At 40.8% G+C, this 20798-nt stretch overlaps 1 protein-coding gene across 11 annotated transcripts in view; it reads right to left on the bottom strand.

Annotated features, from left to right (window-relative positions):
• NMNAT2 (nicotinamide nucleotide adenylyltransferase 2) overlaps positions 1 to 20798 on the bottom strand; it is a 206205-nt gene that overhangs the window by 154388 nt on the left and 31019 nt on the right. For 6 of the 11 annotated variants that reach the window (XM_073900139.1, XM_073900142.1, XM_073900140.1 and 3 more), the window contains one exon: positions 12000 to 12145. In XM_073900139.1, coding sequence (XP_073756240.1) covers positions 12000 to 12084 — 85 coding nt within the window. In that variant the 5' untranslated portion in view covers positions 12085 to 12145. Of the gene's footprint in view, positions 1 to 11999; positions 12146 to 12452; positions 12583 to 19554; positions 19647 to 20373; positions 20418 to 20798 lie in introns of those variants that run through there. The other 5 variants (XR_012380558.1, XM_073900137.1, XM_025877561.2 and 2 more) reach the window with 2 other exon arrangements.

Here is a 20798-nt window from a genome sequence, read left to right as displayed (position 1 = left end):
CACAAGGATACATGAGCCTTCTCATCTTGGTACAACCATTTCAATTTTGAAGTCCCTGAGTGTTTGTTATTTGTCCCGTTTCCTGACTCTGTCATACTTGAATTTCTGTTTTCCCGTATTTGCTGGTTCCCAACTTCTTGTCTGATTTCTGATCACCTATCTTATCTCAGAGAATTCTAAATATTCCTAACAGTTCAATCTTTCAGTTATTTGGTAAATATTTATAGTACCTTCCATGTGCCTAGAACACCGTGCTGGGCACCTTAGCAAATACAAAATGCCATATGACCCTGGCAAGGGCCTACATCTAAATCTGATAGAGAATATGAAACATGCACAGAAATAGCTACACCCCACAGAACAATGTGCTAAGTGCTATAAGAGAGGTACAAAGCAAGTGCTGTCAGAGTTCACAGGGAGGTGAGATGCTGCAGAAAAAACGAGATGTGACTGCAAGAGCAGCCTGCAAAAGCCTGATGCCATTGATGTGCTAATCTTTTAAAATCCTCAACTATAAAGTATATAAAATATTAGATTTAAAGAAGGAGGTAACTGTGAATCGGGAAAAGGATGTTCTGGAAAAATACATCGAACGTTCAACAGCAAATAAATGTCCGACAGTAGCCAGAGGGGCTAATCAATGTCCAAACACCAGAAAATCGTCCCCATTGTGAACACAATCATTTACTCAGTCAGCTAGAAAAATTACGATTATGAAATTGAAACTACATTTACTGCTTAAACAAGTCTTTTTGGAAATGTAGTTTAGACTGAAAATTGTTCATTAAAGGGTTCCTTTGGGTAATGCACTTCAACTGCACTTTATATTTTTGGAAACCTTTAGATTTACTCCCCATTCCAACCCCCAGAGGTAGGTTATATCAGGGATGGGCAAACTTCTTCTGTAAACAGCCAGACAGTATACAATTTCGGCTTTGCAGTTCATAAGGTTTCTATCGCAATTGCTCAAGTTTGCTGCTGTAGTGTGAAAGTAGCCATAGACAATACACACGTGGATGAGTGTGGCTGGACGCCATTAAAATTTTATTTATAAATGATAAAATTTGAATTTCATAAAAGTATTATTCTTCTTTTGCATTTTTTCAACCATTTAAAAATATAAAAGCCATTCTTAGCTTGTAAGCCACACTTGGCCAGCAGGCTATAGCTTGCTGACCCGTGGGTTATCTAATCACTCTATTTACAGAGGAGAAAACAAAGGCTAAAGGAGACTAAGTATATTCCCAAATCAATAGCAACTCAGTTTATTAATGTCCATATAGAGAGAAATAATGAAGCAAGAGGAAAAACTAAGAAATTTACCCACTCTTTCTCAACATTATTCAGAGCATGGGCAAATCATATGTTATCTATAAATTTTGATTCCCAGGGCATAACAAGTAAATAATTTTTAAACTGTGCTTAGGCAGATTGGTTCCTGGTAAATGAAGCAATTATGGCTTAAATTTATATGTATCCTATTTTATTGTCTTTCTTAATTTATAATGGGTAGCAGTCTCTAAGTTAACAACAACAAAAAACATTTGCCTAAATATCTTATAGTTCATGTGATGAACCACATGCTGCTAAATATTTATAAGTACATAAATATTTCAAAAGCAATATGAAGAGTTATTGATGTAGTTTAATCTCAGTGCTGCATGGAATGAGTATTCCACCTCACTGTGGGTACCAAGATGAAGGGTTGGGAAATGTTGAAGAATAAAGCATTGGGAAACCCAGCCCCCCACTGGAATGTCACTTATTTGAGGATTTAAAAAGATATAATACTAAGTTTCAAAGTCATGGAAACCCATAGTTTTATAGCAAGAGCTGAAATATACTTGTTCGAGACCTCCTAAAAGGATATGAGCTAAAAACAAGTGTCAAGGAAAAAGATCTCTATGGCCCTTACTCTTCTGACAATTAAGCCTGTGGATAAGAGAACAAACACATGATCCAAATTCTACAAAATTATGGAAGATCAAACTAGGGTGAATTGAGTTCACCAAATCTGAGAGTATTTGAACAATGAGAGGCCATCCCATTGATGTACAGAAGACATACATTTAGAAGGTAGGTGAGAACAACTTCCCCAATCAGGGAAGAGGTGGGTCGTTTGGGTGGGCTGTACAGTAGTAGTATTTTTTTTTTCACTTATTTATTCCTTCAGTAGATATGGCTTGTGCAATAGACAATGGTTCCATTTTGGAAAACAATAAATAAATAAATAAATAAATAAATTAATTAATAGAATCATCTTTTAAAAAAAGAAAAGCCCTCCTTATTTCAAAGAATGATACAGAGATAACTTCAAAACAGAAAAAATCACAGTGACAGGGACATTGACATTCGGGATGCAAGGCCCCACATGTGAAATGTATTCCCTTGCCCATCACCCTTCAGGGGCTCACTAAAAGTGCTGGGTAAAGTCTGAACTCTTTGGAACTGCTCCCTCCCCTCTCCACCCAACCCTGTTTTCTGGCTGTCTCATCTCCTGCCCTTCCCTGTCCCTAGCCACATTCAGTCATCGAGCAAGCTCCTTGGAGATTCCTCAATATGCCCTGTTTTTAAAAGCCTTTACACAGGGACACCTGGGTGGCTCAGTCAGGTAAGCATCTGCCTTCAGCTCAGGTCATGATCCCAAGGTCCTGGGATGGAGTCCTGCATCAGGCTCCCTGCTCAGTGGGGCTCAGTGGGGGAAAGGTTGCAAATCATGGAGACCTTCTGGCCATTTTAATGACATTGACCTTGAATGAGATAGAGAGCCATTGGAGAATTTTGAGCAAAGGAGCAACATGATCTGAGTTAGATCTGGCTTACTTTTAGAAAGGATTGCTTTGGCTATTTTTGTTGAGGACTGAGTATTGGGGCCAAGGGTAGAAGCAGGGAGATCAGTTAAGAAGCTATTGAAATAATGCAGGTGAAAGATACCAGTGGCTTATACCAGGGTTGTAGATGTGGAAAAGTAGTTGGTCCTACTTGTATTTTGAAGATAGATCCAAAATCTTTTGCTGACACAGATGGGGTGTGCAAAGAGAGAAGGATCAAGAAAGTTCAAGGTTTATGACCTAACCAACTGGAACAAGAACAAAACCATATGCATTCAGTCTTATCTAGGGGCTATACTTCACTCATCCTTTTCCTACTGATTGGTAAATGTTAAATGAGGTCAACATGAGTGCCTGGGTGGCTCAGTCGTTAAGCGTCTGCCTTCGGCTCAGGTCATGATCCCAGGGTCCTGGGATCGAGTCCCACATCGGGCTCCCCGCTCAGCGGGAAGCCTGCTTCTCCCTCTCCCACTCCCCCTGCTTGTGTTCCTGCTCTCGCTGTCTCTCTCTGTCAAATAAATAAAATCTTAAAAAAAAAAAATAAATGAGGTCAACATATAGCAGCATGGCTATCCACGTGGAGGTAACATGATGCAGAAGAAAGTAGGAAAAAAGAGTGCTATTTAAGCTGCCACCACTTCCATGGGTTAGCCTCTAAGTCTTGCTCTTTTCTACCTCTTCCTCCTACCCCTTTGTCCCCAGAATTACATCAATTATCCTGAATGGCTCACTTGTCCAGAATAAAAAGAATTGTGCAATAAATTTAACAGAAAACAGTTTAATGGTAGTAGAGTTTACAGAAGCCCGAAGAAGGTAGCTCCACTATTAAAATGATAATGTGGAAGATGATGATGCTGGTGGTGGTTATAATATTTGCCTTTGCTGCAGAGTTCATAGATCATGGAGATATTGTCCAGTACCAGAGGTGGAGGGAAGATGCCAATGTCAGAGGGATGGCCTTGGTCAAACCATGGAACTTTGTTTTGGGCTAGAATACTTCTGAGGCTATCTGCCAAACTGTATCCAAAAAAAGCAAATTCGTTCCTTGCAATGGAATGCTTATAATGGGAAAACCTCTGGCAATGGAAAACTTCCTTCCTTGTAAACTAATGTTACATTTACATATGTTGAAATATGGAACATGCCCATAAATTATGTAATTCTCTATCAAATAAATTCCTATATCCCAGTTCTTAGTCTGTTACATCGAATCTTTAGGAATTTTTTAAAAAATATTTTATTTATTTGACAGAGAGAGAGAGCAAGAGAGGGGACTCAAGCAGAGGGAGTGCAGAGGGAGAAGCAGGCTGCCCGCCGAGCAGGGAGCCCGATGTGGGGCTCAATCCCAGGACCCTGGGATCATGACCTGAGCTGAAGGCAGACACTTAACGACTGAGCCACCCAGGCGCCCCAGGAATTATTTTAAATGCCTTGTTTAATCAAAATTCTGTGTGTTGAATATTGTTTTTATTTTTTTTACTTTTTTAAAAAGATTTTATTTATTTATTTGACAGAGAGAGACACAGCGAGAGAGGGAGCACAAGCAGAGGGAGTGGGAGAGAGAGAAGCAGGTTTCCCACTGAGCGGGGATCCTGATGCGGAGCTCGATCCCAGGACCCTGGGATCGTGACCTGAGTTGAAGGCAGACACTTAACGACTGAGCCACCCAGGTGCCCCTAAACATTGTTTTTAAAAAGGTGGTATTGAAAAAAAAATTAAAAAGGTGGTGTTGAAAAAATATTTAATGCATTTCTTTGTGTCCTTAGGATCTTCCTGAGCAATTCAGGATGATTTGAAAATTTAAAAAATGAACAAGAGGGGTGCCTGGGTGGTTCAGTAAGTTAAGTGTCTGCCTTAGGCTCAGGTCATGATCTCAGGGTCCTGGGATGGAGCCCCGCATTGGGCTCCTTGCTCAGTGGGGAGTCTGCTTCTCCTGCTTCCCTCTGCCCCTCCCCCCATTTGTCCTTTCCCTCTCTCTCTAATAAATTTTAAAAAATGAACAAGAACTTTACTAGAAAGTGTATATTTTACAGTGTCATTAAATACTGATTAAACAATCACTACATTCAGAACACTGTATCTGTGGTGATATTATTAAATTTACACTTGAATCTTTTCTAAAGAAACACTTTTTATTTTTAAGATTTTATTTTAAACTAATTTCTACACCCAATGTAGGGCTTGAATTTATAACCCTGAGATTAAGAGTGATATGCTCTACTCATTGGGCCTGCCAGGTGCGCTTTAAAGAAACACTTTTAAAAGCAGGTATGGGGCTCCAAGGTGGCTCCATCGGTTAAACGTCTGCATTGGTTCAGGTCATGACCGTGGGATCCTGGGATCAAGCCGTGTATCATGGCTCCCTGCTCAGTGGGGAGTCTGCTTCTCTCCCTCCCTCTGCCTTCTCCCCTTCCCACCCCTCTTGTGCTTTCTCTCTCTCAAATAAATAAATAAAATCTTTTTAAAGAAGTGGGTTTTCATTCTCTTTCCCAGTCATCCATATACTACTTTCACAACGATTGCCTATCAATAGAAAAATAACAGAAAATACAGATAATCCATCCAGTCTTGCATGTTCCTCTCATCTCTGAAGATATCTCTGAAACAGGGGTCCAAACTTGAGGGTTAGCCGGTTTTGTTTTTTAGTTTGCTTCCACACTTCTAGGCTGTTCATTTGCCTTGGTCTAACATTGGAAATGTGTATAGAAATGTTTCTCTTGAGATTCCTAATATTTTTTATATTTTTTAAAGATTTTTATTTATTAGAGAGAGAAAGAGGAGGGTCAGAGGGAGAAGCAAACTCCCACTAAGCAGGGAGCCCGATACGGGACTTGATCCAAGGACTCTGGGATCATGACCTGAGCCGAAGGCAGACGTTTAACTGACTGAGCCACCCAGGCATTCATATTTTAAAGGATGTTCCTACTAAGTAATATTCAAACTTTTTCTTAAAAGGCATATGAACCTCTAATTCTGATAGGTCTAAGCATATCTTCTAATAAAATGCTTAGACATGTAGAATAAAATCAAGTAAAACAAAAAGAGAAGAGAAACTGGAAATGAATATTTCTTCATTTCAAAATTGTTAGAACATCAACACTCTTGGTTTTATTGTATTCCTTGGTTTGGGATGAATTCCAGATGGGATATTTGTCTCTCATAGCTACCCTGTTCCACATGAGGCTCAGTTAATAAGTTCAGCAGGAGGACGTTAATCAACACCTGTTCATGTGAATAAAAATGTCCAAATTTTCTTTTTAGGCCTTATTCTCATGTCATGAGCAGACACAGCTCCTGCCCGTGAAACTACCATGATTGATCCATGAGTTTTCATTAGTGGACTTTTAACTTATCAATGAGTTAGAATGCCCAAATCCACCTGAAAATATATTACAGCCATCATCAGTGTCGGGCAAGTTCTAGAATGGTCTTTTGAACTGCATCAACTATTCCCAATTTCACAACCATAGTATTAAAAAAGAGTCAATTTTAGGACCTTGATTTTCTCCAAATTCATACTTTTAAAAAAGGCAGCACACCCTTTTTTATCTTTTTACTTCCATAATGTTGATGAATTTCAGTATCATTCTCATATGAGGAACTTTGAATAACCCAACTAGAACCTACTGGGAGCTTTTATTAGAAGATTCAAATGTCCCAGCTACAAAGACCTTTGAATTTAAGTATTTCCTTTTTTTGCATCAGTGCTTGGTTAGAACACATATTTCCAAAATTTTAGAGTAAGTATAATCTTCACTTTCCCCACCAACCCTAAACCTGCTTCTCTTCAGTGTTCTTTATTCATCTACCTTGGACAGAAACCTGAGAGTTAACCCTGGTCTTCTTTGCCACCACCCACCCATCAAGTCACCAAATAAGCATCTCTTTTACAGCTCAGATATTTTCAAATACACTCACTCTCCATCCCAAACACCACCAATCTGGATGAGGTGACTATCTTCCCTTACTTGAGCTCTGTATTGCTGAAATAGGTGCCTAGCTGGTCACTACATTTTTATTTTTGCCCTTCCTCAATCTATATTCAAAATTTGATTAATTCATAACTTCAGAGATATAATTATGGCATTCCTTTACTTTAAAAACCATGCAATGTTTTTTCATTGTCATTGGGATAAAATTTAGATTTCTTAACATGACTTACAAGCCTTCATAATCGATCAGACTTCCATCTACCTTTCCAGTATTATCTCTTACTCCCCTTCTCCTTGAACTATCCTTTGTTCTAATATGTCATATCTCTGCCTCACCACCCCAGCCCTTGTACATGGTTGATTCCTCTACCTGGAACAAGATTCTATAGACTCATTTATTTTTTATTTACTCAACAACTATGATGGAGCAAAGACTTGCTACTTGCAACTATGATTTATATTATACTATTACAGAAAGCTTACTCCATGCTAGGTACTAGGAAGTAAATCAATAATGAAACCAGGCATGGTTTCTGTTCTAAAAGAGCTTAAGGTCTAGCATGGAAAATAGTCATTAAGCACATAATGAGATGAGAGTTATGGCATGGAAAGTATAAGGTGATGTGGGATCAAATGTCAGGGTAACCATACTTAATTTAGAAGTCAGTGGAGGCTTCCTGAGGAGGTACCATTGAAGCTAAAATCTGAAGTATTAGTAGGTGTTAGTTGTGGTAACAGAAGAGTGGGGAGGAAGGAGGAGGTATGGGAGTGGTGGAAAAAAATGTTCTAGCAACACGATCATATGGAAAATATATGAGTACTAAGAAAAGAAATAGCTTTTCCTTGTTATAGTATAAGATGTTGGGACTAGATACCTTTGTTGAATATATTTTGCTGGTGGCCTGTGTTACCAAGGACAAAAATTCACAAAGTTCTCATCACCCTTTGTTAACAACTAAGTTCAGGTGACTCCTCCTTTTATAGGTGTTGTTGCAATTAAAGGAATAAAGAGGTATCCTGAATGAGAGAGAGAGTCTAGATATCAGAAAACTAGTTTTATCTTGACTTTTGCATATGACCTTGACCAAGTGACTTACACCTGTACCTCTGCTTTGTCCTTTGTAAAAAGGAGATGATAATATTATCCAGTTTAACTTGCAGGGTAGGATCAAATAAGATAATGGTGCCAAAAGTATAAAGTATCACTTTGTGTTTAATGCTCTTTTTTTTACAGGCATTTCAAGTATATTAAATACTTTCTTGATTTCTGACAGTTCTCTATATTAATAGAAACTCAAATTCATTTTTCTTATGATTTCTCGTTGTAGCAATAGGGGCTACGTTTCCAGTTCCACAATAAATAAAAAACCCTCTTCATTACCCTTGAAGCGGGACAGAATTGGATCGTGTCTCTTTTCAAAAGACCCACTTGTTCAAAGTAAAAATATTTTGAAGTAGAAAAACTGGAAAATCCAGTTATTTTGCAATCATCAAAAAACAGAATACATTTCTGCTGTGATCAAGTCCTTCAATTCCTTTATTTTTTATGGCAAAACTTATCTGATCAGTCCTTTTTTACTTTTCTATTTAAACTTATTATCTTATTTCTGAGGGGTGAATTTATTGACAAACACAGCAATATAAAAGTGAAGAAAGTTATACTGAAATATAATCTCTACATACTCAATAACTAAGATTGAATGTGTTAAAAAAACCTAGTGTCATGTTAGTCTCTTATGTAATAAGGCAGACCATGAAATAAAACATTGTTAGTTTATGAGTTTATTTTGCCAAAAATTTACTCATCCTTGAAAATATTTTAGCTATAATTAAGTATATAACTGTCAAATACCTCCATCACAAACATTAAATTTTTCTATGTGTTTCTATAGCCACAATTAGGAATAATATCAACTTCCATTTCTTCAAAGTAAAAGGAAATGCTCATTCTAAAATATTTTACAAATATTGAGAACTGTACAAGTACTACTTTTCAGAGATGAAGAATGAGTTTTTAGTTTTGAATGACACATCTCTTTTTCCTTTGGTAAGCAACTGGATTTCAAAATACAGTAACTTTGTTAAAGATGTCTAATTTCAAAGTCCTATTCAGGTCTTTAAAAAAAATTCAATTACAAATTTCAGGCACCTTAAAGAAAGTTTGATAACTTTATTGAATTATTTCTGTACTGTTGTGGAGAAGATTTAAAAAGCCATTTAAAAGGAGAAAATAGTTCGTGGATAACTGCTTTCATTAGAGACCGAAAAAAGCTCTTAAAATGCATATTTAGGAATCTCATTTAGTTGATGACCAATTTAATTCAAATCTCTGTTAGTCTATGTTTGAAGGAAATAGAGTTTATGGAATTATGCAGTCAGATCAGTGAGCACTTTTCCTGCACATAGTACAGGGCAAAGTACTCTGTAAGAGGAATCAAGAATGTGGGCTTCAAGTCTCAACTCTGCCACCCACTCTTCATGTCACCTAAGCCTCTTAAAGTCACTTCACCTCTGAACATCAGTTTCTTATTTGGAAAATGGAGATAATGATGACTTTCTGGTAAGCTTGCCATTAGGAATAAGTAAGATGAAAAGGCTCTGTAAACCAGAAACTACAGAAGTAAATCACAAAATTATCATGAGCTCAAAGATGCCCATAAGAAATTCTACAAAGAATAGTTTAATATGTATTTTGTGTTCTTGTTCTTGTTTCCTTTTCATATGTATCTGTGCTAAATCCTTCATTAGGTTATAAGCTCCTTAAGGCTACAGTGAGCATACCATATCCTCTTTTCATGTTGCTCTTCAGATTACACATAACTAATGGACGCTCATAAGGCTTTGTTGACAGATATTCTCTCTTATTCCTCAGTTCCAATACCAAGAAAATAGTCACTACTGTCAGAAAGTCTACTTTCACCTCTTCCATGTCTAAACCTGCTTGCTGTAATCCATACCTATTTCCACATATTCTATCCTCTAAACTCATGGAGAATTGGCAGGTCAGCATCGACTTAACAAAAGCCTTTATCACTGTTAGCAAACTGTTTTCAGCTGCAAAACAGAATCCTCAGTTCTTGATTTAAATCTACCCCTCTTGCAATCCAAAACAAGTGGAATTGACTACTTTAGCCCCATGAAAAAAGGAGTACCTGCTGGCTCACTAAAGATTTCTAGAGCGGGTGCCTGGGTGGCTCCCTTGGTTAAGCGACTGCCTTCGGCTCAGGTCATGATCCTGGAGTCCCGGGATTGAGTCCCGCATTGGGCTCCCTGCTCAGCAGGGGGTCTGCTTCTCCCTCTGACCCTCTTCCCTCTCGTGCTCTCTATCTCTCATTCTCTGTCTCTCAAATAAATAAATAAAATCTTTAAAAAAAAAAAAGACTTCTAGAGCCAAGGAGTTTCAGAGGAAAGCCCAATCCTGCCCTGGCAATGGAGAGGAATAAAGTACAGTCACATAAAATGGCTAAAGGAAATATGAACAGAGAAGAAAAGCAGGACCCGGGTAATGGCATCAGTGAAAGTAAAGTGTTCCTAGGGCACTGATATTCCCTTAGATAAATGATGAGATGCTCTGGTCTACTCTGATGCTTAAACAAAAGTCTTTATTTAGTAGGTAGGTTAGCACTAGCTCCTAATAAGACACTTTTAAAAGCTGAAGGGATGGTGAGGAAGGGATGGCTACCTCTCAATCTCCCTCCTTGTATCCTATAAATGTTCCTACCTGAATCTGCCCTCAGCTCAAAGTAGTTCTATATTCTTTTCATGAGGTTTTTAATAAGCGGGCCCAGTTCAACGCACCTTTTAGGTTTCAGAGAAGAGTATTTTTAGTCAAAGCCACCTCGCCCAGTCTTTACCGATATGATGTGGCTTTCATTAAAAAGCCCTAGAAGGGCTCACGCAATCCTCCGGCTCCGGGTAAACACGTGTGTCCAAAGCCAGCTCCCGCGCGCCCTGCGCTTCAGCACCGCCGCCTCTGGATAGCGCCTTGCTGACAGGCCCGCGCAGGGCCTCCCACCCGTCTCTCATCCATCTCCAGCCCACTCTCTCCTCTTCTCGTTTCCTGCAGTGCCAGAAAAAAAGCACCCCCAACTTCTAACCTCTACTCTATGCCTGCTTCTAAAGTGACCTCCGCGTCCCTCCCTCAGGGTCTAAACGCGCACGCCCCCGTGCCGTTGGGTCCTACCGAAGCAGCAGGGAAGCCGCGTCCACCGGTGGCCCGAGATCTCCGACAGGCATCGACCAAATGTCCCTTGCCCCTGCTGAATCCCAAACCAGCAGCTGGGAGCCACCGCTCACTCCCTTTCTCTCCACGCCCCAAAGCCTCCAAGAAACAAACGCGCAATGATGCGCGCCCCTCCCCGCCCCAACTCGCGCGCGCGCGCGCGCGCACACGCACACACACACACACACACACACACACATTCACACTCATACACACACTCGCACGCCGCAAGCCTTCCAGGTGCCATCGCCGCCCTCGGCAGAGCCTCAGCCAACTTGGGCCCGGATCCATCAACACCGGCTTGAAAAGGGCTGCCCGCAGCGGCCGCCCCGCCCCCTCCCCTTCCTGGGCAGCGGGTCCCGGCAGCCAAGCCCAGGCTGGCCAGCCCCTCACCCGCTTCACTCAGCCATCCACCTCGCGAGGGCAATACACGGTCCACAACCCTCAAAACATTCGCCCCTGGGCCGCCCTGAACCATTAGCCAAACCCTAAATTAATCTCTTCGAAGCCCCAGCCCTGCCAATGGTGTGTTGTGTGTGTGAGTGTGTTTGTGTCTCCAAGGCATATACATCATTTAACTCCTTCGAGCTTTCCACCCATCCTAAACAAACAGCACGTTATCTCCAACCCCCTCTTTCCCTTCTCCGCGACCCAACCTCTAACCCCACCCCAATCCTCAGCAGCCAAGTGGACAAACTACCACACCACCATACCCCAGTCCTGGAACCTCGACCTCCCACCCGGCCCAAACCCACAGTCACCTCCAGCCCCTCCCCTCCCCCACCCCTTGGTCCCCAGTGAGCCGGGTCTGGCCGGAGCAAGTGACGCCTAGGAAGCGCAGTCCACGTCCCTTCTCAGGAGCCCGAATAGAGGGGCTGATCTCCCACCAGGGGGATGAGCCGGCGCATCCCTCCAGAGGGGCACACGCCTTACTGTTCAGTCGCCCTGGAAAATACAGGTGCCGGGGAAGGAGAGAGGCGGAAGCTGCCTCCGGGGGTGGGCGGGAGGACTCACCGAACATCTGAATGTGCCCTTTGGTGATGGGATTGAAGCTGCCGCAGGCAAGCAAGATTACGTGGGTCTTGGTGGTCTCGGTCATCGTGCGGGTGGGTCCCTCGCGCTGGTCCAGGGGTCGCCTCTTTTTTTGTGTCTCGATATGTCTGCAGAGGGAGAAAGGAAGGCGAGGCTCTGGCGGTGGATGCTGTGGACTCCAAGGAGCCGCTCCAGACGCAAACCGCGTCACTCCCCGCCTCCCCTTAACGCTTGCAGCTCCGGCAGGATCCGAGGCTGCTTTTGTATGGCTCTGCTTCGTCCTTCTCTTTTCTTTTTAGCCTTTTTCACGTCTCTCGTCCTGGTCTCCCACTCCTGCCTTTCCTCGCCCCCACCCACTTCACTTCATCACGCTCTTGCTTAATATTTATGTACAAGGCAAGACATGGTACCCAAGCCCAGAACCATGATACTCACAGCATGGTGTGAGCTCCTTCTTTTACCTCCTTCTGACTTTTCCTCCCACGCGCTAACATTTTTCTGTCCATACTTTCTCTAACATTTTCAACTCCAAAAGTGTTTGATCTTAAGAACTGGGGTTTTTTTTCTTCCTAAAAGTTTTAAGTGAGAAATGACAATGGTTTATGTCAGGAATACTAATTTCTGTTTTTCTTTTCCCCCTAATCTGATGATTTTGAACTGCTGAACTGAGTCCAGATCTTCACCTAGTGGTTGCCAAGAAACAGGGGGAATCCCTATTTCTGAATCCCTCCTCTGGAATAATGGACCTTTTTATGGGTTGAAGCAATGCAGAGAACACGTATGGGGCAGAGTTACTAAAGCTGTACTAGGAAACTACTGTGATCCTACATAAGCTGTCAAAGTTGAGACAAAGATTTACCCATTCAACAAGTGTTTCTTGAGTGCTCACTATGTGTGAGACCCTGTTATAAACCCTGCTGATAAAGCAAAGTCCTCCTCTTCTTCGAGTTTACATTCTCCTGGAGGAGGGAGGTGATAAGCAGAGGAGGAAAATATTAGACGGCGATTGCACAGTGCCCCACCAGTGAATGCCATTCACTCTCTGGCAGAACAAAAGGTGAATGGGGAGGGGGGGCACTTTAAATCCAGTAGTCAGGGAAGGTCTCTCCAGGGAGATGACACTGGAACTGCAACCTAAATGACAAGGAACTGCTGGTACACATATTTTGGGACAGACAAGAGTTTATTGTGCTCATAGATGTTAAAGAAGACCAGCATAACTAGAATGCATGAATAAGGGGAAAACGCTAGGAGACAAGATTGGACTGTCCTTGAGGACAGAATGGAGTGGGCCTTGGAGGCTAGGATAGGGTTGGGATTTTTTTCTAAGTGGAATAATTTAGAGAGGAGTAACAAAAGGAAACCACTGAAGCTTTTAAGCAGGGGAGTGATGAGTAACTTACATTTTTATAAGATCAGTCCGGTTGGTAGGCAAAAAGTGGGAGGGCAAGGCAAGCATTTAGGGAATTCTTTTTTTTTTTAATTTTATTTATTTATTTGAGAGAGTGAACAAGCAGAGGGGAGAGGCAGGGGGAGAAGCAGTGTCCACGTGCTGAGCTGGACGCAGGGCTCCATCCCAGGGATCCAGGACCATGATCTGAGCTAAAGGCAGACAATTAGCCAACAGCCACACAGGCACCCCAAGCATTAAGGAAATTTTGCTGGTAGCCTAGGCTAAGTGGAGTTGTCCTTGGACTAGGGTTTATAAAGGTGAAGTTGATGAGAAGCAGATGTTCTCAGGACAAGTTTGGCAGATAGAATTTATGGTCTTTGCACAAGGATTGGATGTGTAGGGTGAGGTAAAAAGAAATCTAAGAAAATGTCTAGAAATTTGGCTTAAACAAAGGAGTGGACTGAGATTGAGAAAATGGGGAAAGAAAGTTTGAGGGATAACCAAGTGTTCTATTGTGATACCTATTAATTCTTATTTTTTAACAGCCTTTAAAAAATTTGAGGTATAATTGACATATAACGTTGTATTAATTTTAGGTGTACACAATAATTCTGAACTTAGAGATCCACAAGTACAAATATTTACCTTTCCCAGGCTTCGGGATTCTTGAATAAATTGCTACCCTATATTAGTGGGTTGGTTGTTGTTTCTTATCCAAGATCACATAAATATTTGTGCAGTAAATATTTGTGCAGTAAATATTTGCTAAATTATGCTGAATAGCAAATCAACCCTAATATGCACAAGATTTCTAGTTCAGATACAAAAGTCCTTTGAATTGATGTATACTTTAATAAAACAAAGTCTCTACTTTAATGGAGTTCGAATGCTAGAGGGGAAAACGGACCATAGAAAAATGAATAAACACAATGGCAATAGATACCACAATGAAAAATAAAGCGGGGTAAGAAGGAAAGGGAAATCCTCCTTTATATAAGGTGATTAGGGATGGCATCTCAGTTAAGATGGTATGTGAGCAGGGGACCTGAAGCAAGTGAAGGCATATGTTGCTTGACTGGGGAAGAATATACACGCAGAACAGTAGTTGCAAAGAGTGTGAGGAGCAAGAGTGTTAGGGAATGTTCAAAAGAATACGTGTATTGCTGGAGAAAAGAAAGAAAGGGAAAATTGGTAGGAGACAGATTAGAAAAGTAGGACGACACATAGGGCCTCCTAGGCCCTGGCTAGGGCTTTGACTTTTTCAGAGAGATAGGAAGTCGCTGGAGGGTTCTGAGTGGAGAAGTGACATGAGCTGACTTACACTTGAAAAGTACCGGTTTGACAGGAGATACGAATTCTGGAGTCATCAGTATAGTTTTATACTTAAAACCATAGGATTAAATGAGGTCATCTAGGGAGTAACAGATATATGAAGAAGAAAAGAGTCCCTCAGATTCAGCCTTGGGGCACACCAAATTAATAATGGGGGCTAAGGTTCATTGAGTACCACTAGAAGCCCAGGTACTATAAGCTGTTTACAGATGTTAATTTATTAACTCTATAATAACTCTAATTGTGAGTTCATATAACTCCAATAAGTTCATGTAATTTATCCCATTTTAGAGATGGGCATAAAGGAGAACAAAGAAATGACATAAGTGGTCCAAGTTCCTAAAACTAGTTTGTATGGAGCCAGATTCAAACTCTGGTAGTTTTTGATTGAAGGACCTGTTCTTGATCCAAGGCTATTATCTCATTGTGTTTCACTGCTATGCTATACTAACCACATTCGTAAAAATGAGGGTAACTATACCCCCTAAGCCACAGAGATGTGAAGATTACCAATAATGGATGTAGAATATGTAGCATATAGTAGATGGTCAATAAGTGATACCTATTTTATAAGTGAGAGAATGGAACTTCTTAGCAGAGACATGAAGAACAGACTGAGAATTGCCTTACCACATTTTTAGGTTTTCTTTTCTTTATCCAGGAAAAATGGAAAGGTAAAGAGGAAAATTCATTGTTAACTTGCTGGAATGACTGGACGCTCACTCGATGCTACAAGTTAATTTTAGTAAAAGGAAAGAGAAAAGATTCGACTCAGGCTTCCCATACACAATAGTGGTCAGTAAATATTTACTGATGAATTAAGATGAAAAATCTTTTCATCAGCCCAATGCCCAGAGGGTAACAGTGAAACATGAATGTGTTATACAGTGCAATAAATATTTTCAGTATTGTAGGTTATGTCTTAAGAGATAGTTTAAATTCTATTTGATTAATTGGTTGTGATTCTAATTGTCTCTTGTGATTTTCCTTATGCTTATATCTAATTTCTGCATCCCCAAAGAGGGCTCTGGAATTGGAATATAAAAACATGGAGAAGGGTGCCTGGATGGCTCAGTCAGTAGAGCACATGACCCTTGATCTCAGGGTCGTGAGTTCAAGCCCCATTTTGGGCAGAGAGCCTACTTAAAAATAAATAAATAAGAATTAAAAACAAAACAAAACCATGGAGAGCAAGTCCTGGTTCTCCCCCTTCTAATTGTTTGGCTTTGGACAAGTGATTTATTGCTGATTCTATTTTGTCAATGTGCTCTGTGTACTTTAAGGGGGTGCTAAATGGATCAAATAACACCATGTGTGAGTCACTGACTTTTTAAAAAGCATAGTGTCAGCTTTTGGTCAAACTCCATAGTTGTTACCTACAAAACACTTATATTGTTTTTTAAGTGTTCAGTTGTTTCTATTGACGGCTTTGTCAGGAAGATTTCTGGAAGTACTAATCTTAGAGGGTAATAACTTTGGAAATGTGCTAGTAGTGTATATATTAACCAACAAAAACAAATAGCCAAAAAGATACTAACATCGATTTATTTTCAGGGAAGATTCCAAGGCTGGTTCATGAGATATAGAAATGGGAATGCCAACTCTTGCATAATACATGTACCTTAGTATATGTAGTCATCTATTCTCAGGAGTGCTTATTTTAACTTAGGTAATATAATTTGGTCCAATATTTCAACTTCCCAACAGCTGGGTAATTGCTTTAGGCTGAAAAGGAACCAGAGTCATTCTCCCACAGCCTAAATCTTGCAATCTGCTCTAGCCAGTTTGGTTTCCAAATGGCTCAAGACGGACAGTCCAATCCAGAACGTTCTCTGCTGTAAATATCTGTTCTGATGGGCAGGCATAAGTATCTATGAGTCTGATTTGAAATGTGTCCATGTAAGTCTAGCACAGTGGGTATGCATATTCCCTTCTCTCCTTATTCACCTAGTCCAGATTAATCATCCATTTACATCACCAATGAGGGGGAATCCATTCCATGTTTATAAAGCTGGTTCCAAGGTAATATTAGGGGTCATTCTTTTTAGGAAGAGCAAAAAGGCACACACTTGGTGTGGCTCCTTTAGTTCTCATCATAAAGTCAGAGAGTGAATATTTATTTTATGTTTTCCTTGTAAAAGTATTATTCTGAGAGAACTCTTTGGGATTCTCTATAGGCCTCAACATTTGTACAATTCTCTCTCCTTTGCTTTCTCCACTTTTCTTCAAGATAAACATCTTCAGGGATACAGCTAAAGTGAATGGCATTACTCTCCCCATCTTCTCCACAAGCAAGTATTTTTACATCCATGAAGTGAAAAATGTCCCTAGATCAAGATTCCTTCTTCTAGCTCTAAATCCCCAAAACCTCAGTCAGACTTATAATTTCTCTAATCATTCAAATCCTATTTCACAAATGAAAAATGTTTCCAAAATTTAAAGCCTGGTTATCAATTACAAATATAGTAATACTGCTGGCACCACAGGTCTTTATAACCAATAAGCATTGGATACCTTTAACAATAAATTTCTTCAGCCAGCTCAGATATTTGCTGATTTATTCATCATGGCTTCTTTCAGATGGAGGGGCAGGGAGAGGAGCATATAAATCATTATTTTCATCTTGAGACTCAAGATCTCACAACTTATAAGGTTTTCCCCAGAGCAGCAACAGGAGATAGAAAAATTAGTTCTAGCAGACTTAGAAAGAAGTATCATTAGGAAGGATAAGTATTGGGGCGCCTGGGTGGCTCAGTCTGTTAAGCGTCTGCCTTCGGCTCAGGTCATGATCCCGGGGCCCTGGGGTCAAGCCCCGCGTCAGGCTCTCTGCTCCTCGGGGAGCCTGCTTCTCCCTCTCCCTCTGCCTGCCGCTCTCTCTCTGTCAAATAAATAAATAAATAAATAAATAAATAAATAAATAAATAAATAAATAAAATCTTTAAAAAAAAAGAAAAAGAAGGATAAGTATTGGGGCACCTGGGTCAGTGCATCTGACTCTTGATTTTGGCTCAGGTCATGATATCAGGGTCTTGAGATGGAGCCCCACTCTATGCTCTGTGCTGAGCGTAGATTCCGCTTGAGATTCTCTCTCTTCCCTCTCCCTCTGCCCTTCCACCTGCTCGTGCTTTCTTTCCCTCAAAAAAAAAAAAAAAGAAGAAGAAAAAAAGAAAGAAAAAAGAAAAAAACAGGTAAGTATTCCCTGAAATGACATCTGAGAATATCTCTGCTTCTCTCTTTTACATCATTCAAATGGAAAACACATTTGGCTCAAGGGAGTGTTAAATAAAGAATAGGCAACTTAAAATACAAAATATTTTTTCCCGTTATGTCAATAACTCACAATTTGGTTAAGTCAGATCGACCTAGAATTTCAGTCCCACGATTCCCCAAACCTAGGAATTGCAGAAAATAACAGTGGTATGGCTGAGCTACTCTCACAACTTGCCGACACTGATTTCAGAAGAAAAAGAGGCATAAGAAAAATATGCACCACTTGGACCTGTTAAGTTTCAATCTTCACAACCTGTATTCATTTTTTTGGTGGAGTTGAGGTGGCTCCAGGTTGGTAGCTGTACATTTTTAGATTTTATAAGTTGCTTGTATTACTATACAAGGACTATTTCAGAAATCCATAACAGAAACCCTATTCAAACCAGCACACGCCAAAGAGAGCATTTATTGATCTCTGTGAGTAGGAAGTTGTTTTGTAGTCGTGTACGAGATGGTCAGCCAGGTAGGGTCGTAAGAGGAGACAGACATAGGAGAGGCCCAGGAAAGCAAAGTTTATTATCCTCACAGGTCCTTAGAGACAGGAGGCATGACATGTCATGCAGGGCCACAGGGAAAAACATCAGGATGGTTAGGACGCGGAAGATAGGAGTGAGGAGAGAGCTTAGGCCATGGGCCTTTATTTCCACAGAAAAGGCAAGGCAGGGTAGAGTAAGCAGTGTAGGATAGTCTAATCTGAATAATTTTGGAGGGCTTTGGGCTATAGGTGTGGTCCCTAGCCTGCCTAGTACTTGACCCTAGGATGATGAAGGCAGAGAATATTACCTCCTGGAGTCTATGGGCCAGATAGAGGATGTTTGACTCTGGATTAGTTTGCCTATCAAAGGCATGCTCTTTGTTGGGCCCTTTGCTATCTCTAAGAATTGGCTAGCTCAGGGAAGGGCAGTCTCTCCCCAGAAAAAGGTTTTAAAGATACCAAAACATCAGAATATATCATATACATAACAGAAAGCTAAAAAGTAGACCTAGCTTTAGGGAAAGCTGTATCTAAGAGTTGGAATAATATCATCACGACTCCATTTCTTTCTCTTACCATCCCTGTTTACTTTCCTTTGTGATTGCTCTATTTTCAGATGGGTGCTCTTCATATCACAGAAAGGTGGTTGCTGGCAGCCTCAAATGACATTGTCCTTACAGATCATAATCCCATTAAGAGGGCACATCCTTCCCAGGAATGCCAGTGAAGTCTTAAGGAAGACTGATTATCTGGCATTGATCTTGTGCCCATTCCTAATCAGTCACCGTGATTAGAAAGAGAAGTATTCTAATTGGCCAAACCTGGGTCATTTGCCCATGCTGGGTTCAAAGGGGGAAGGGAAACAGGAAGGAAGCCAACTCCATTCAAACTGCTTGGCTGGGCAAGATTGTTCTAGAACACGGTAGAGAAGCTTGGCAAAATTATGTCCCCAACGTTGCTATATGAAGAAAACATATAGTATAGACCTCAAATTCAATAATTTGACTGAACATGTCTTGTTAATATTCAGAACTCCAATTTCTTGTAGGGGGTAAGCTGAGACTTACTGATTGGTGGGAAGGTAGAAGCTGGTGGGAAAGGAGCAAAGCATGCCAAGGTAAACATAGTCCTAGATGAATCCAGGAAGTTTGTGCAGGAGCTTTCAAGAATTGAAGAGAGTGTTGGAAATACTCTTTTGAGGATGAGAACTAGATACTCTCTAAGATGTCCTTGCCTGACACCCAGAAGCTTTAAATTCCTTCAGTTTGTGTCCCTCTCTCCACCCCTCCCCCCACCCACTTCCTCCACATGATCTGTTGTCTGTGCCAGGCATCGGCATCATCCTTCTCTCTCTACACCAGGTTCTCTGAAAGGTTCTTGGTTCCTGCTACTCTGTAAAAATGATTTGGATTTTCATGGGCCAAACTATGGCACAGACTATACATGACTTCCAATTCCCAACATCCACGGGCCTCAGTTTCTGTGCCTGGGTACAAACTGTTAAGATGGAATTCTATTAGCTCAGTTTGAGTCATGTTAACTATCTTGGTCCACTCACCAAGGGCCAAAAATAGGTCTGCCTCTGCCCATTTACTCAGTTGGAGTTGTAAGAGGGCACTGTCCCAATTTTACTACCCCAAACACACCAAAGCAAAAGCCAGATGTAAATTTAGTCCCTGCTTCATCTTTTTTTCCACATGACCTGAAATTTGCAATATGAACATCTTTACTATATGTTAACTAACATGGGGCATATGCTTCTGGAGGCCACTATATGATCTGTTACCTAAGAAGATAAATTTGTTAAAGGTTTTTGTTTCCTAATTGAAATTAACAAAGAAAGCCAAGGAAGGAGGAGAATAGTGGGGGGAAAATGCATACCTTACCTTCCAGCCAATTCTTCTTAAATATCTCCAGAACTGTTCCATTTTTCTTTATCTTTCTGCTACTTCCCAGGTTCAGACCACCTTTTTCTCTCTCTTTAGTTAATCCAAAAAATTCTGGCTGGATTTCCTGCCAGTAATCGTTCCCTCCTCTAAACATTTTCCATATTCCAGCCAAAGGGATTTTTTCTAAAATATAAATCAGGTCGTATCACTCTGCTTTGAATCCTTCAATGACTTCCCAGTGCCCTCAAAATGAAATTCAAACTTTTTTTTTTTTTTAAGATCTTACTTATTTATTCGAGAGACAGAGAGAGCACAAGTGGGGCAGGGGGTGGGGGAGCAGAGGGAGAGGGACTAGCAGACTCCCTGCTGACAGGGAGCCCCACACCCAGGCTCAATCCCAGGACCCTGAGATCATGACCTGA

Source organism: Callorhinus ursinus, unplaced genomic scaffold, assembly GCF_003265705.2.
Source record: "Callorhinus ursinus isolate GAN/ISIS: 27379988/994484 unplaced genomic scaffold, GSC_fseal_2.0 scaffold13, whole genome shotgun sequence".
In the NCBI taxonomy this organism is placed as follows: domain Eukaryota; kingdom Metazoa; phylum Chordata; class Mammalia; order Carnivora; family Otariidae; genus Callorhinus; species Callorhinus ursinus.
The sequence above is the reverse complement of the archived record's forward strand: the minus strand, read 5'-3'. Positions and strand labels throughout refer to the sequence as shown.